Source organism: Nelusetta ayraudi, unplaced genomic scaffold (assembly GCF_046127955.1).
Source record: "Nelusetta ayraudi isolate G7.1 ecotype Tasmania unplaced genomic scaffold, CSIRO-AGI_Nayr_v1 ptg000061l, whole genome shotgun sequence".
NCBI lineage: Eukaryota > Metazoa > Chordata > Actinopteri > Tetraodontiformes > Monacanthidae > Nelusetta > Nelusetta ayraudi.
In genome coordinates this window covers 1,022,837-1,035,000 of record NW_027466111.1, presented here as the reverse complement: position 1 = coordinate 1,035,000, position 12,164 = coordinate 1,022,837, and the positions used below count along the sequence as shown (strand labels likewise).

The following is a 12,164-nucleotide window of genomic DNA, read 5'->3' as shown; positions in this document are numbered from 1 at the left end:
AGACAAAGACAGACACACACACACACACACACACACGTCTTGTTTTTCTCTTGCAGTCTCTGAGTTGTTGTGACGTTGTTGTGACGTTGTTGTGGTGTTGTTGTGGTGCATGCATGCAGCTCATTTCACGTTCCTTCCAAGTCCATTTAGTGTCACAGCAGCAGTTTTCTCTCAGCCATTTATGGTCATATTTGCAGGTCCTGACACCAATTTTGTGACGCTTCCCCATTTGTGCGTCCGCCTGGCTGCCGCTTCTCCATTCACAATAATTGCGACTGTTGAGGTCTTTTTTTGGGGATATGTGTGATATTTTCACACAGTTGTGTCAGTGGTGGAGTGTCCCTCCGGTGCAGCAGCGCCCCTCGGTGTTTGACTCAAAGTGATCTTCGACCGGGCCGGAGCTGCGTTGCAGCGTGGGAGGCGCCGCTGATGTCACTACGCAGACAGGAAGTAGCTTCCGCCCGCTGCAAGACAACTTCAAGCTGAAGCGGCGCCGAGGACGGCGGGAACAGGAAAGTGCAGGACCACAAACAGGAAGCCTGCAGCAACCTGAGCTCAGCATCAGCCAGACGTCATGCAGCAATGTCAGCTGCTCTGATCGGAGTCGTTCAGGAGTCAGGGAGGGAGGGGGGGGGAGGTGAAGGAGGAGGGGGAGGAGGAGAGGCTAAACCAAGGACAAATACTTGGTCACTGTACTCTGCATATTTTCAGGTATCTGCTTTACTTGAGTCTTTATTTTTCTGATGACTTCTCACTTTGACTCCCTGCATTTGCACGCCAGTGTCTGTACTTCCTGTGTTTAAAAGAACTGCGTTCAAAGTCATTCACATGATTCACAAAAGAAAACTGCAGTCTTGAGTAAAGCAACGTTGTTCAAATCATCCGGATGCTCATCGAGACCTCTGACCTCTGACCTCTGACCCAACATTATTCTGTCACTAGTTTTGCCTTTTTGAAAAATTTTGAAATATTATTCGTTAATGGCAAACACTAATATTGTTTGATTTTTACTCGAGTATATCTCAGAACCTGTGCCTTCTCACTCTGACTTGAGTCCAGGAATTGAATCAGTACTTTTTTTTCAAGAGTACTTTTCACGCAAGTATCGGCACTTTTACCAAACAGTTCTTCCACCACTGCTACTGCGTTCCGCTGGCCTGCAAGAGCCAAGGTGCCGCTGTGGCGCTGCGACTCCTGCGTGCCGTTGGGAAGACGCCAGTGAGCCAACAGAACGACGTCGTCCTGCACCGCACCGCACCGCACCGCACCGCACTGGAAGAAAGAGAGCAGCTGCTGCGGCTGCACTGGACCATCAATATTCACTCACTTGCCTTCGTCCTTGACGCTGGCGGCTCCCTGGGCCGACGTCCACCACGCAGCCGGTCAGAGCGCCAACGGTCCCGGCTCCTCCGGCTCCTCCGGCTCCTCCACTCACGACTGCTCGGCTCTGCCGCCAAACTCTTGTTTCCTGCTGCGGCTGAAGAGACACTCGGGTCTTCAGACGTTACAGCACGCAGACCTCAAAAAAGGGGAAGTCGAGCTCGAAGACACTTCCACTATCTCACACTGCAGTGGAAACATTCAGTGGGCAGTGATTCCAGGCGCCAGCGAATCCCGGCAACTTACTCAGATGAATAAAGATCAACGGATCTTTATGTTTATTGGTGAATTTATGCTGATCTATTAGCTTGTTTGATGATTGTGTTATTGTTTGAACTGAATCACTTTTACTGTTCTGCACTTTTTTTTTTACTTATTTTGATTTCTATCGTCTTGAGTTTTGTGTTTTTGTTGTCGTCGTGTCTTGTGTAATGTTGTCAAGTGTATGGTGATGATGTTGTAATTATGTTTATGTCTCATGAAAGGTTTTATATCAGTCTTTTTTAAGGTCACCAGGAAGACTCGCTACCACTTATGTGATAGCACACAGGATTCAATGAACCAATGAAGTCATTGTGTGCTTTTATAGGCTTGAATTGACCAATTTGGACAAATAAACCGGGCAAACTAGAGGAATAAAACAGACAAATGTTCCTTGAGATTAACATTATGGCCCGTTCAGTCTGAGATGTGACGTTCACCAACGACTCAGTCGCTTGAACGGCTCTTTGAAGTGATTGATGAGAACTGGTTCTTCAGTTGTTGAGCCATTCAGACTCACTGGTTCACGCCTTCCTCTCACAAATCACCTGTCAGCTCCATGAGTCTGAGTCGTCCACGCTGCCTTCGCTGAACACGGCCACGTATGCTCAGACTAAATGTTCTACAAGTTTGCGTTCACGTTTTTATGACGTCCTGATTCCTTATTCCAGTTATACTAATGATAATGTAGTAATACGTGTGGGTTTTTTTTATTATCATGTTTTAAATATGTTTTTTTTTCTGTATCGTTAAAGTTGTTGCTGTTGAAGAAAGTTCTCTGGAGCCTGAGTCGCAGCCCCGTGGTGCAGCGCAAAGCACGGGGGAAATGTCGCCACCTTGTGGAACGTTTACGATGCAACCACAGGTTCACCGAGTGAACTTTCGATCAATACTCCAGCATGGTTCTCATCAACAGTGTGTATACATCTGTGGGATTTGTACATTTTAATTATTCTGATCCGTATCGTGTCTTATGAGTTCTTCCAGCGGTTTGCGAGCGACACCTGATTGGCCGTTGGCACGCGACAACGAGTCAGTCTTTTTTGAACAACGACTCGTTTCACATCTCCGGTAGAAATCAACCCGACGCGTGCCTTACAAGCGCCTTTCTGAACTCCGTCTCCCACTGTGAAGCTCCCTGCAGTCTGCACGAAGGACCGCTGGAACTCGGCAGGGAGATCAACTCTGACCCCGCTTAGAGTACTCGCGACGTCACAATCTCCAACTGAGATTCACGTACTGTACAGTAAGCTACAGTTGAAGCTTCCAGTTTTATTTTGAACATACGATGAGCCCCACACAAGGCAGGGCATCGAAAAATTATTTCAAGCTCATGTTGTTCCTCTCCACGGAAATCTTTAGTAAAAGGCGAAAGATTTATACGATCTGAAGAGAAACATGAGATCTACAGACCGTTGTTCCGTCCGTCTATTTATTCTGGACCACTGTGTTGTCGGTGACGGTGAAGACACGTTGCTCCCCTTTTTTATTTATGTATTTATTTATTTGACTGCATCAACTCAGCCGTAGGGTGTAGAACGTTACACAATGCGACAAGTGCACACGATCCGGAACGAACAAGAAAGTTACTTTGAGTGTAGATCTTTTCTATATTCCTAGCATTCGGCGCGGTGCATGATGGGTAAATGTCCTCGCGATGCCAGAGTGCTAGCTCGTTAGCTAACTAGCCGGCCGTGGACAAGCAAAGTAGCTGTCGGACAAATGACTTAGTTGTTTATTCGTTGAATAAAAGCAATTTGAGTACATGCATGTTTATATATTTAAAGAAACATATTTAGCCGCGCCTCGCAACGCATGCGCAGTAGTTTGGGGGTGAGGTGAAGGGGGGGGGGTGTCGCTACTTTCGCCGTCGCGGCGGAAACTTCCTCTTTTTAATCGGCGTCGTGATTGGACACGATTGTTGGGATTTATTGCAAATTTTTTGGTCATTTCGTCATTATCGCAGTTTTAGGGCTGAGCTGTTTGTTCCGTCGTTTATTTGCAAGTTACGGGCAATGCCTTTTACAGTGCGAAAAGGTTTCAAAGTGAGAAAAGACTTCAAAGTACGGAGGCCGAGAGCGGCCATGTGTGGACGTCCAGCAGAGATCTCTCCCCCCCCCCCCCATGACGAATAAATTGACGTCGTTAAGTTTTGGCAGTAGTTCCAGTTGCACTGCTTGAACTACATCCTGATGCTGACCAGTCAATGTCTTCCTGCTGGGACACCCGGAGCAGCGAGCGGCTCCTGGAGGCTGCACTCAGGACAATCTCAGCAACCACACTGGACAATTAACCCACGAGATATCAACTTCTTATGATTGTTGACAAATGTGGAGTTTAACTACGTTTTTCACCCGTAGAAAACTGTATTATATCAAGGTAACAAGGTAACAGTCATGTGAGATAAGCAATATATGCATGGTCACTGTAGGCCCCCGCATCCTGACTCACCTGCCAGGGGTTCCTTGTTCCACCTCAAGTGCTGCTATTATCAAACAAACACTCCGTTCAAGAGTCGCACACCTCAGGAACTCAGAAACTACGGGCGCTGTCGTACCACAAGGTCAAACTTTATTTGCGATCGTTTGTCACGTTTGCAAAATTACAAAAAAGTGGGCGGCTTGTTTATCAAACGACAGTCACATTAAATTAAGAAGGCTACAGTTCAAATGGCAGTTGTGCAAACACACCAACACACAAAGGAGGATAAAATACACTTGTCTACGTCATCAAAGTGGCAGTGGTTCAGCTTGCACGCGTGTTGTCTTGAATGCAGCATGGTTGGCAACACTGAACATGCAGAAGGCAGTGGAGGCTCCGCTAGGCAGTGAGGGCTCCCACCGACACTTTCAAAAGTTTGGTCCATCGTTGTCGCCCCCCCCCCCCCAACGACTGATTAGCTTTTAGCTTTTGGTCGCAAGTTACAATATAAATATAGAATAAAATCTCACTATAAAAAAAAATAAGGCAGGTCCCATTCTTCCCCGCGCCTCCGGTTCCGGTTCCGTTCTCACGTGGCCTTCAGATGGCCTTGACGTCGACGAGGTGGCCGTGCTCCGCCCCCTGCCGCAGCAGCTTCACGCCCTGCAGCTTGCGGCCGTGCAGAGTGAAGCGCGACCACGCCGCCAGCTGCAGCAGAGCACAGGCGATGGGCACGAACACCAGCATGTTGAAGCAGCCCAGGCGCAGGGGAGGAGACCCCGAGCCGGGGTCCACGTCCGGCACGGGGACCAGAGAGTCCTTCGCCGGCTGCCTGTCGAAGACGTCGTAACCTGGGAGACGGCGGCAGAGAGCGGAGCGTCGGCTCACGGCTGCAGCGCACACATTTTCAACTCGGTGATGAAACAGGATGGGGGTCAAAGTTCACGAGAAGACGTAATCCACACTCACACTGATCAGGGCTCCAGACTAACTTTTAATTATTATTATTATTATTATTATTATTATTATTATTATTAGGAGCACAGTTCCTTAGTTTTAGTTTATGTTCATTTATATTCTGTTTCATAGTGTATATATATATATATATATATATATACATATATATATATATATATATATATATATATATATAATTATATGTATATTATGCAGATATGTTCATTCTTATTGATATATTAAGATATTACTTATTGATGTGTGGTTATTATTGATGTGCTGGCGCTCATTATTATTTAATTGAACTTTTTTGTTTGTTTTTCTTTAATCTTCTATGTATGTTGATGTACAGTCTGGTGCCCTTCAGATGGATCACAGTGCTGTAGTAAAGTCCTGAGTGAACAACAATCGCTGACTCGCTCCAACATGCAGTGCAAGTGATGTTAATGGGTTCTCAGACACGCTGCTGCTGCGCCACCTGGTGGACAGACACCAGCACTGCTTCTGACCCTACCTGTGTAGACACACAGCAGCCAGGTGCCGATGAGCGGCGCCAACGTCTGGCCGGGCTTGGTCAGCAGGGCCACCATCCCGAAGAGGAGCGCCGAGGCCGCCTGCTGGCGCCGGTTCACCACAAAGTCCTCGTCCACCAGGTCGGAGATGACCAGTTTGAGCAGCCGGCACGTCCCCTCGGTGAAGACCCGGTTACTGGGAGGCACACAAGCACAGCGTCTTCCACAGAGGCAGCAGGAGGAGAGCGGAGGAGGACAGAGCAACGCTGTCTGCCAAGACTGCCCCCTGGTGTTGGGCTGCAGTCACATCAACATCACCCCTGTGAAGCCAGTAGCTGCGTTTCCACGATAAGAACACCTGGTGATGGAAGCAGCTCAGCTTGGCTGAAAGGTTCCGACTCTCATCAGGTGGTTTTTCCACACGTGTTCAAATAGAGGGACTGACACGCCAGCGGTCACGTGACGTACGGGGTCACGTGACGTACGGGGTCACGTGACCACTTGAAATGACGCGGAATGTATTTTTGCAAGTCATCAAAGAGAAAAATAGAACAGGCATTCTGGACAGCAAACACGTGTAGAGCAAATGTAACTAGCATGACGGCCGCACGTCGCAGCTGCACTGCGTGGACGCTTTAGAAACATCGCGGTCATGGAAACGCAGCTAGTGAAAGCAGGACGGCGTCACACATCGGAGGCTGGATGTGTGGGCGTGGCCGAGTGTACCTAGCGATAAAGATGCACAGCAGGTAAACGTGATCAGCCCCCGCCAGCAGCATAGCCACGGCCAGTCCCAGTTTGAGCATGAAGAGCCAGCGGATGACCCGGTAGACGCCGTAGCGCTGGCACAGTGTCAGGAAGTAGAGGTTGTTCAGGTGAGGGGCAACGTAAGACACACCTGCAGGGGGCAGAAGCCAAGCCGGGTTTCAACCAAGGAGGAATGAAAAGGAATCTGCAGTGCAGTGGTGCAAAAATAAATAAATAAACAAATAAATCAGGCAGTGAGTGAGAAACACAAAACGCAACCAGACTCCTGGACACCACTGCTGCAGAGTCTACATCAACTCAACCACTGGATGCACTTCAACCACTTTTGAAGGCCAAACCGGCAGAGAGGAAGTGTGTTTGGACAGCAGTGGTTCAGCTGGCTCCAGCTTTCTGTACAGTGGTCCCTCACTGGAACGCAGCTCACCTTTCACAGCCCCGCCCATTTCTTTCAGAGTTCTTCTTATAGCGTACAGTATGAACGCACATTGTGTTCTGTGTCCTGATTGGCTAAAGGACTGTGCTTTACTACACCACTGTCGGTCAATCCGCTCCGTGCACAGTGCAGGATGCCCTCGGCCAGAACGTTCATGTTTGGCAGTGAAATACGCCGGAGCCGCTGCTAATAATGTGTCAAACCTCGGAGAGTCATCATTAAAATTGAATGTGTTCAAAATGTTTGGGCTTGAAAACAGGCTTGGATCTTTGCTGTCATTTACTAATATTGTACTTTTAAATGGCGAAAGTTTGAACTTGGAGAGTTTAAGTCAGAGAGAAATGTGAGGAAATGTTCAAAGTGTGTGGTTGGGGTTTTACGGCTTAAAACACGGAGAATAATTGTAAAAAATAAAGCTGATTACTTTGCGGGTTATTTTTAGAACGCATCCCCCTTGATCAACGAGGGACCACTGTAATACCAACAAAGGCCGCATGGGGGCAGGCTAAAGCGCTCCACATGTACATTCTGTGTGGACTTCAATGATGTCTGCATGACCTGATGGGTTTCCATGGGCTCTGCAGAGGAACTGAAAAACACTGAAATAAAAACAAACAACGTCAAAATAAAAAGAATCAGAAAAAAGGTTCTGGTGCTAGAAAAAAAGGTTCTGGTGCTGGAGGGGGAGGAGAAGCTGGTGCAGCAGTGACCGTGCGACGGAGACACACTGACTGTCACCATGATGACATCGTCACTGATCACCTGACCAGGACAAACTGACTGGGACCAGCAGGTACAATCAAACAGGTTCCTCTTCAGCCCAGTGTGATGTCATGAAAACCCAGCTGGTCCGGCCCAGCTGGTCCGGCCCAACTGGTTTTCACACCAAAAAGCAAAAAATATCCCACACGGGCTTTTCTTTATGGTGTCTGTGGCCCCGCCCACCTCCCACCTCCCACCTCCCACACCCCCGGTGAAAAGCACCACCTCTACTGGCCAGTGAGCCCTGGAGGAGCGGGCAGCAGGAGCCCAGAAGATCTTTTACCCAGCAGGACGGAGCCGGTGGAGGCCGAGATGTTGTCGGAGAGGAGGTGCTCCAGGAAGAGAGGGAAGAAGTTGTTGTTGAAGTGGCAGTGAAACACCTGCAGGGGGAGACAAAACTCTGACCATCAAGTCTGTCACATGACCAGCGACCCCCCTGCCCCTCCCCCCATCCCCCAACATCATCAGCGGCGTCCGTCCGTGCTTCACCTGAATGAGGTTCATGGACACAAACCACAGGAAGTTCCTGTGTCTGGAGAGCTGTCGGAGGTACTGGCCAATGGTGACAGCAGCTTTGTCTGGGGCGGGGCCAACACTCAGCCTGGGGGAGATGAGAGAGGAGCAGCAGGACTAAGACTCAGGGCAAGACCCGGACACGCCACCACCACTGAGAGACTCAGAAGGTTCCTTACGCGTCTCTGGCCGTGTGGTCCTTCCTCTGCTGGAGCTCCTTCTGGAAGTGGCGGCGCAGCGACCACGACACTAGCACGAAGCCCAGGACGGAGAACGCCGCGAGAGTCACGCAGAAGAGGCGGAACGAGTAGAAGTCCTCCTTGTCCCAGAAGCAGTAGGACACGAAGACGGAGAAGGAGCCCAGAGCGCTGAAGACCGACACCTGGAAGTTGAGGCGCGTGCGGTCGGAGGCGGAGACGGCGAGGTCGGCCAGCAGGGCGCTGTGGTGGAGGTCCACCAGCGTCAGGAAGCCGTCGTACAAGCACAGGCACAGCAGGAACTGCAGCCCCGGCCGGGCCCACGACACCCAGAAGGCCAGGAAGGAGAGCGCAAACAGAGGGCCGCTCCTGGAGAGAGCACGCAGGCGCTGCAGCACCACCTGCCCACTGGGGACCTGGGCACCGGACCTGAAGGGCGGAGCAAAGAGCACTGTGAGGAGCATGTCCAAAGGCTGCAGACAGGTGGAGGTAGGGTGGGTGACTGGGCCTCAGCTGGGCCTCAGCTGGGCCTCAGCTGGGCCTCAACTGGGCCTCAACTGGGCCTCAGCTGGGCCTCAGCTGGATCTCAACTGGATCTCAACTGGACCTCAACTGGACCTCAACTGGACCTCAACTGGACCTCAGTTGGGCGTCAGCAGAAAGAAAAACAGTTGAGGGCAGAAACTGAGAGGCTGGCAGAGTCTCGACTACTAACTAACTAACTGACTAACTAACTCACACCAAAAGCATCTGCGGTGTGGTCGTGGCTCTGCAGCAGACCACACCCATTAAAGCCAGGGGGCGGCGCGGGTGGGTTCAGAAGCGTCCCAGAAGCTCTGGAAAACCCCCGCGTGAGCCGTTGAGCGGCCGTCACGCCGGAGGCTTGCAGTGAGAAGCAGCCCTAAACCTCCACCCTCCACTGCAGCACAGGGAGGTGGAGGAGATCAGTGTCCAGGGAGACTCACGGAGGGGAGGTGAGGAAGGCGCGGTCGCTCAGCCAGCCGAACAGAGGGTCGTTGAGGCTGTTCCAGATCAGGAACACCGTCTGCGGAGCAAACACACAGCGGTTACCACGGCGACGGCTTCAAACCGCCCCGGCTCGCTCGCCGGCGCCGGCGCACACCCACCTCTCCCACCCAGAAGGAGATCTTATCGATCTTGTAGACGGACACGAAGGTCTCCACATAGTAGAGCAGGAAGACGTTGTGGAGGACGGAGGTGAAGAGGGCCAGGGAGCCGTAGAGGACGGCGGTGGAGGAGGCGGCTCGCCACACGCTGCTGCTGCCCATCCTCCCACCTGCTGACTTCACCTGGATTCTCTCTGCCGCCAGCTGCTGCTGCTGCCAACATCTCCCGGGCTCACCACCTCCTCCTCATCACCTGCAACACACACACACACACACACACACACACACACACACACACACACACACACACACACACACACACACACACACACACACACACACACGGCCCAGATGATGAGCTCACGCTGAAGACAAGACACAGAGGCAGCAAATGTTGTCAAACGAGCAGCAACAGCCAGCGACGACTGCTGCTGCTGCTGCTGCTGCTGCGGTGCTACGTCATCATGCTGCCACGTGTCCTGGTGACTCACTGCAACTTCCCCAGTTCATTCAACCTGACTCAGGTTCCAGCAGGGCTGTCTGCTAAGGCGTCTAATCGCGCGCTAATCGCCGCTAGACGGAACCTCTTCCGGTTTGGGTCCTGCCCGGAAGTGACAGTGTTGCTCTCACCTGTCGGTCAAGCGTGGCTCGGGCCCAGACGGGTTGTACAGTACGTGCTGTCGTCCATTCAATCACCTGTTGCACCGCAGAGGAAGCGGCTCATTTCAACTTCCGGTGAAAACAGTCCCGTCAAGCAGAGAACCACAGATACGGAACCAAGCGTTGGGTTCCACCCTCAGCCCGAACACACTGCTGTGGAACCCTGTCCACTCACGCGGAGAGTCTGTCTGTCTGTCTGCGTGAGCAGACTCTATAGCTCCTCCTTGCGGAAACTACCAGCTAGCTCAGTGGCTAACTGAGCTAGCGGCGACACTTCCTGTCTTGGCCGCTCCGGTGGTCTGCTCCGCTGGCCCGCAACACCACCCAATCCCCGCTACCAGCTCGGCTAGGGTTAGGGTTAGCTAGACGACGACAACAACAACAACAACAACAACAACAACTAGCCGCCGCTAGTTGTTAGCGCTAATTGGCAAACTAGCTAGTCTCTCTCTCGCTCTCCCTCGCGCTGTGTGTGTACGCTGGTTACCTGTTCTCTGGGAGACGGTCAGCCTCAGCCGGCTCGGTGCGTGTAAACTGGCCGCCGGAAGGTTTGTTCTGCTCGGGGAGGGAGACCGCCGGCGGCCGCCCACGTCACGGCAGCGCCAGCCGGTCCCACTTAAAAACATTAACACCGTGGCGCCATCTAGCGACGGATGAGCCGAGCTTTAAATAACAAAAAAAAACAAAAAAACAAAACAAAGGCGCCAGCACCGGAAACTGCGACATGTCGTAGCTTCCGGTTTTTGACGATCAAATAATCCAATCCAATATTTAGTCCCATTAGATAATACATGTATAAAATGAAGCATTTTACCTTTAATAATTTTCCGGATGAAAAAAAAAAAGTTTAACGAAGAGTGGTGCTCGTACAATATGTTATTCCGTTCACCTTCCAGCAGAGGTCAGTCAAGGCAAATAACAGGAGCGGTGCTGAACGTTCACAATACGACTGTTTTCTGTACATGACTTTCTGTGTTTCCCCCCCTCTGTATATTAAAACAACATTTGCCAATAAACTGAAGATCTACAGACAGTGACGGTGGCCGTGACTGCCATTTGTTTGTTTAATCTCTATTGAGCACCGATTCAATCCTGATTAGCACCGTTTCAAGATTAAAACCGTGGAAAAATGCCACAGCGACAGAAGTGAAAACAATAATCATCAGTTGACAGAAACACGACAGCTGTTTCATCAAAAACAGTGGAAAGTAACATATTAGAGAAACTGTGTCGCTGTGTCCCGTGTGTGTGTGTGTGTGTGTGTGTGTGTGTGTGCGCGCGCGCGCGCGCGCCAGTGGGAGAGGGAATCAGCAGCAGTTTACATCAGCTCCGTGTTCCGCAGCAGCAGCAGGACTCAGCACAAGCAGGTAAGCCGCTGTTTGTCCACCGGCTGTGTGTGTGTGTGTGTGTGTGTGTGTGTGTGTGTGTGTGTGTGTGTGTGTGTGTGTGTGTGTGTGTGCGTGCGTGCGTGTGTGTGTGTGTGCATCCCATTTGTAGTCGAATGGGATGCAACTAACTGCGCACGGCGCCCCGCAGCTTTGTCCCGCGCTGCAGTCGGACAGGTGCACGTAGCCGCGCGTGTGCGCCTGTTTGTGCCTCCGCTCGCCAGGAAGTTCCGGTGTGGAGGTTCTGGTTCGGTGTCGCTGGCAGGAGGAGCTGTGATCCTGCAGCCACAGGAGACCCAGAGAGGGGGGGGAGAAAAACACAGAGTGGCCGCTGGGAGGTGAGTTCCTGTCGGTAGAGGTTAGAGGAGGGGGGGGAGCCAGGTGGAGGTATTGAGAGGGAGGAGGAGGTGAGACAAGCTCTTGTGACATCAGGAAGTGAGGACCTGAACAGATCAGGAAGGCTTCTGTGTGATGAGTCTCGCTGAGTGAAACACTGGAGGAAAAGTCACTAACTGGGGGGGAGGGGTTGCCAAAATATCAGCAGCAAAATGGGATTAAAGTGTTCACACGATGCAAACAAGGCGTAAAAATAACTCTGGGTTCTTGCTGTCAGCGTCTGCGCAGCCTCGCAGGGAAGTCGACTCTCTTGGGTCTCTGGGTTGACGGAGTGGAATCAGCATCTTCCTCCTTTTCTTAGATGTAAAATGACTTTTTAAAAGGAAAATGTGAGGGAACTGCAGTTCCTATCTTGACGGTTGCTGAGAGGATTTAATAGTTTCTGCTGTGTG

At 51.2% G+C, this 12,164-nt stretch overlaps 3 protein-coding genes and 1 non-coding gene across 11 annotated transcripts in view; all 4 read right to left on the bottom strand.

Annotated features, from left to right (window-relative positions):
* The window catches only part of arhgap27 (Rho GTPase activating protein 27), a 16,369-nt gene extending 14,809 nt beyond the window's left edge, over nt 1–1,560 (bottom strand). Inside the window, exon 1 of one of the 3 annotated variants that reach the window (XM_076040542.1) lies at nt 1,328–1,560. The gene's annotated coding sequence lies outside the window, so the exon portion shown is untranslated. The remainder of the gene's footprint in view (nt 1–1,327) is intronic. The other 2 variants (XM_076040543.1, XM_076040544.1) reach the window with 2 other exon arrangements.
* The window catches only part of dydc2 (DPY30 domain containing 2), a 61,011-nt gene that overhangs the window by 8,845 nt on the left and 40,002 nt on the right, over nt 1–12,164 (bottom strand). The window lies entirely within an intron of this gene.
* LOC142897933 (U5 spliceosomal RNA) lies at nt 2,933–3,046 on the bottom strand. Its single transcript, XR_012928507.1, has one exon. It is a non-coding gene; the product is annotated as a U5 spliceosomal RNA (small nuclear RNA).
* slc68a1a (solute carrier family 68 member 1a) lies at nt 4,196–10,601 on the bottom strand. 2 transcript variants are annotated; one of them, XM_076040553.1, is made up of 9 exons: nt 10,479–10,601; nt 9,332–9,584; nt 9,170–9,249; nt 8,187–8,633; nt 7,984–8,095; nt 7,778–7,874; nt 6,258–6,429; nt 5,534–5,727; nt 4,196–4,913 (listed from the first exon to the last, which is right to left on the bottom strand). In XM_076040553.1, exons 2-9 carry the CDS (start codon nt 9,491–9,493, stop codon nt 4,663–4,665), a joined length of 1,515 nt encoding a protein of 504 aa, XP_075896668.1. In that variant the 5' UTR covers nt 9,494–9,584; nt 10,479–10,601; the 3' UTR covers nt 4,196–4,662. The 2 variants fall into 2 exon arrangements, with proteins under 2 accessions (XP_075896668.1, XP_075896669.1); XM_076040554.1 differs by lacking the exon at nt 10,479–10,601 and adding an exon at nt 9,962–10,030.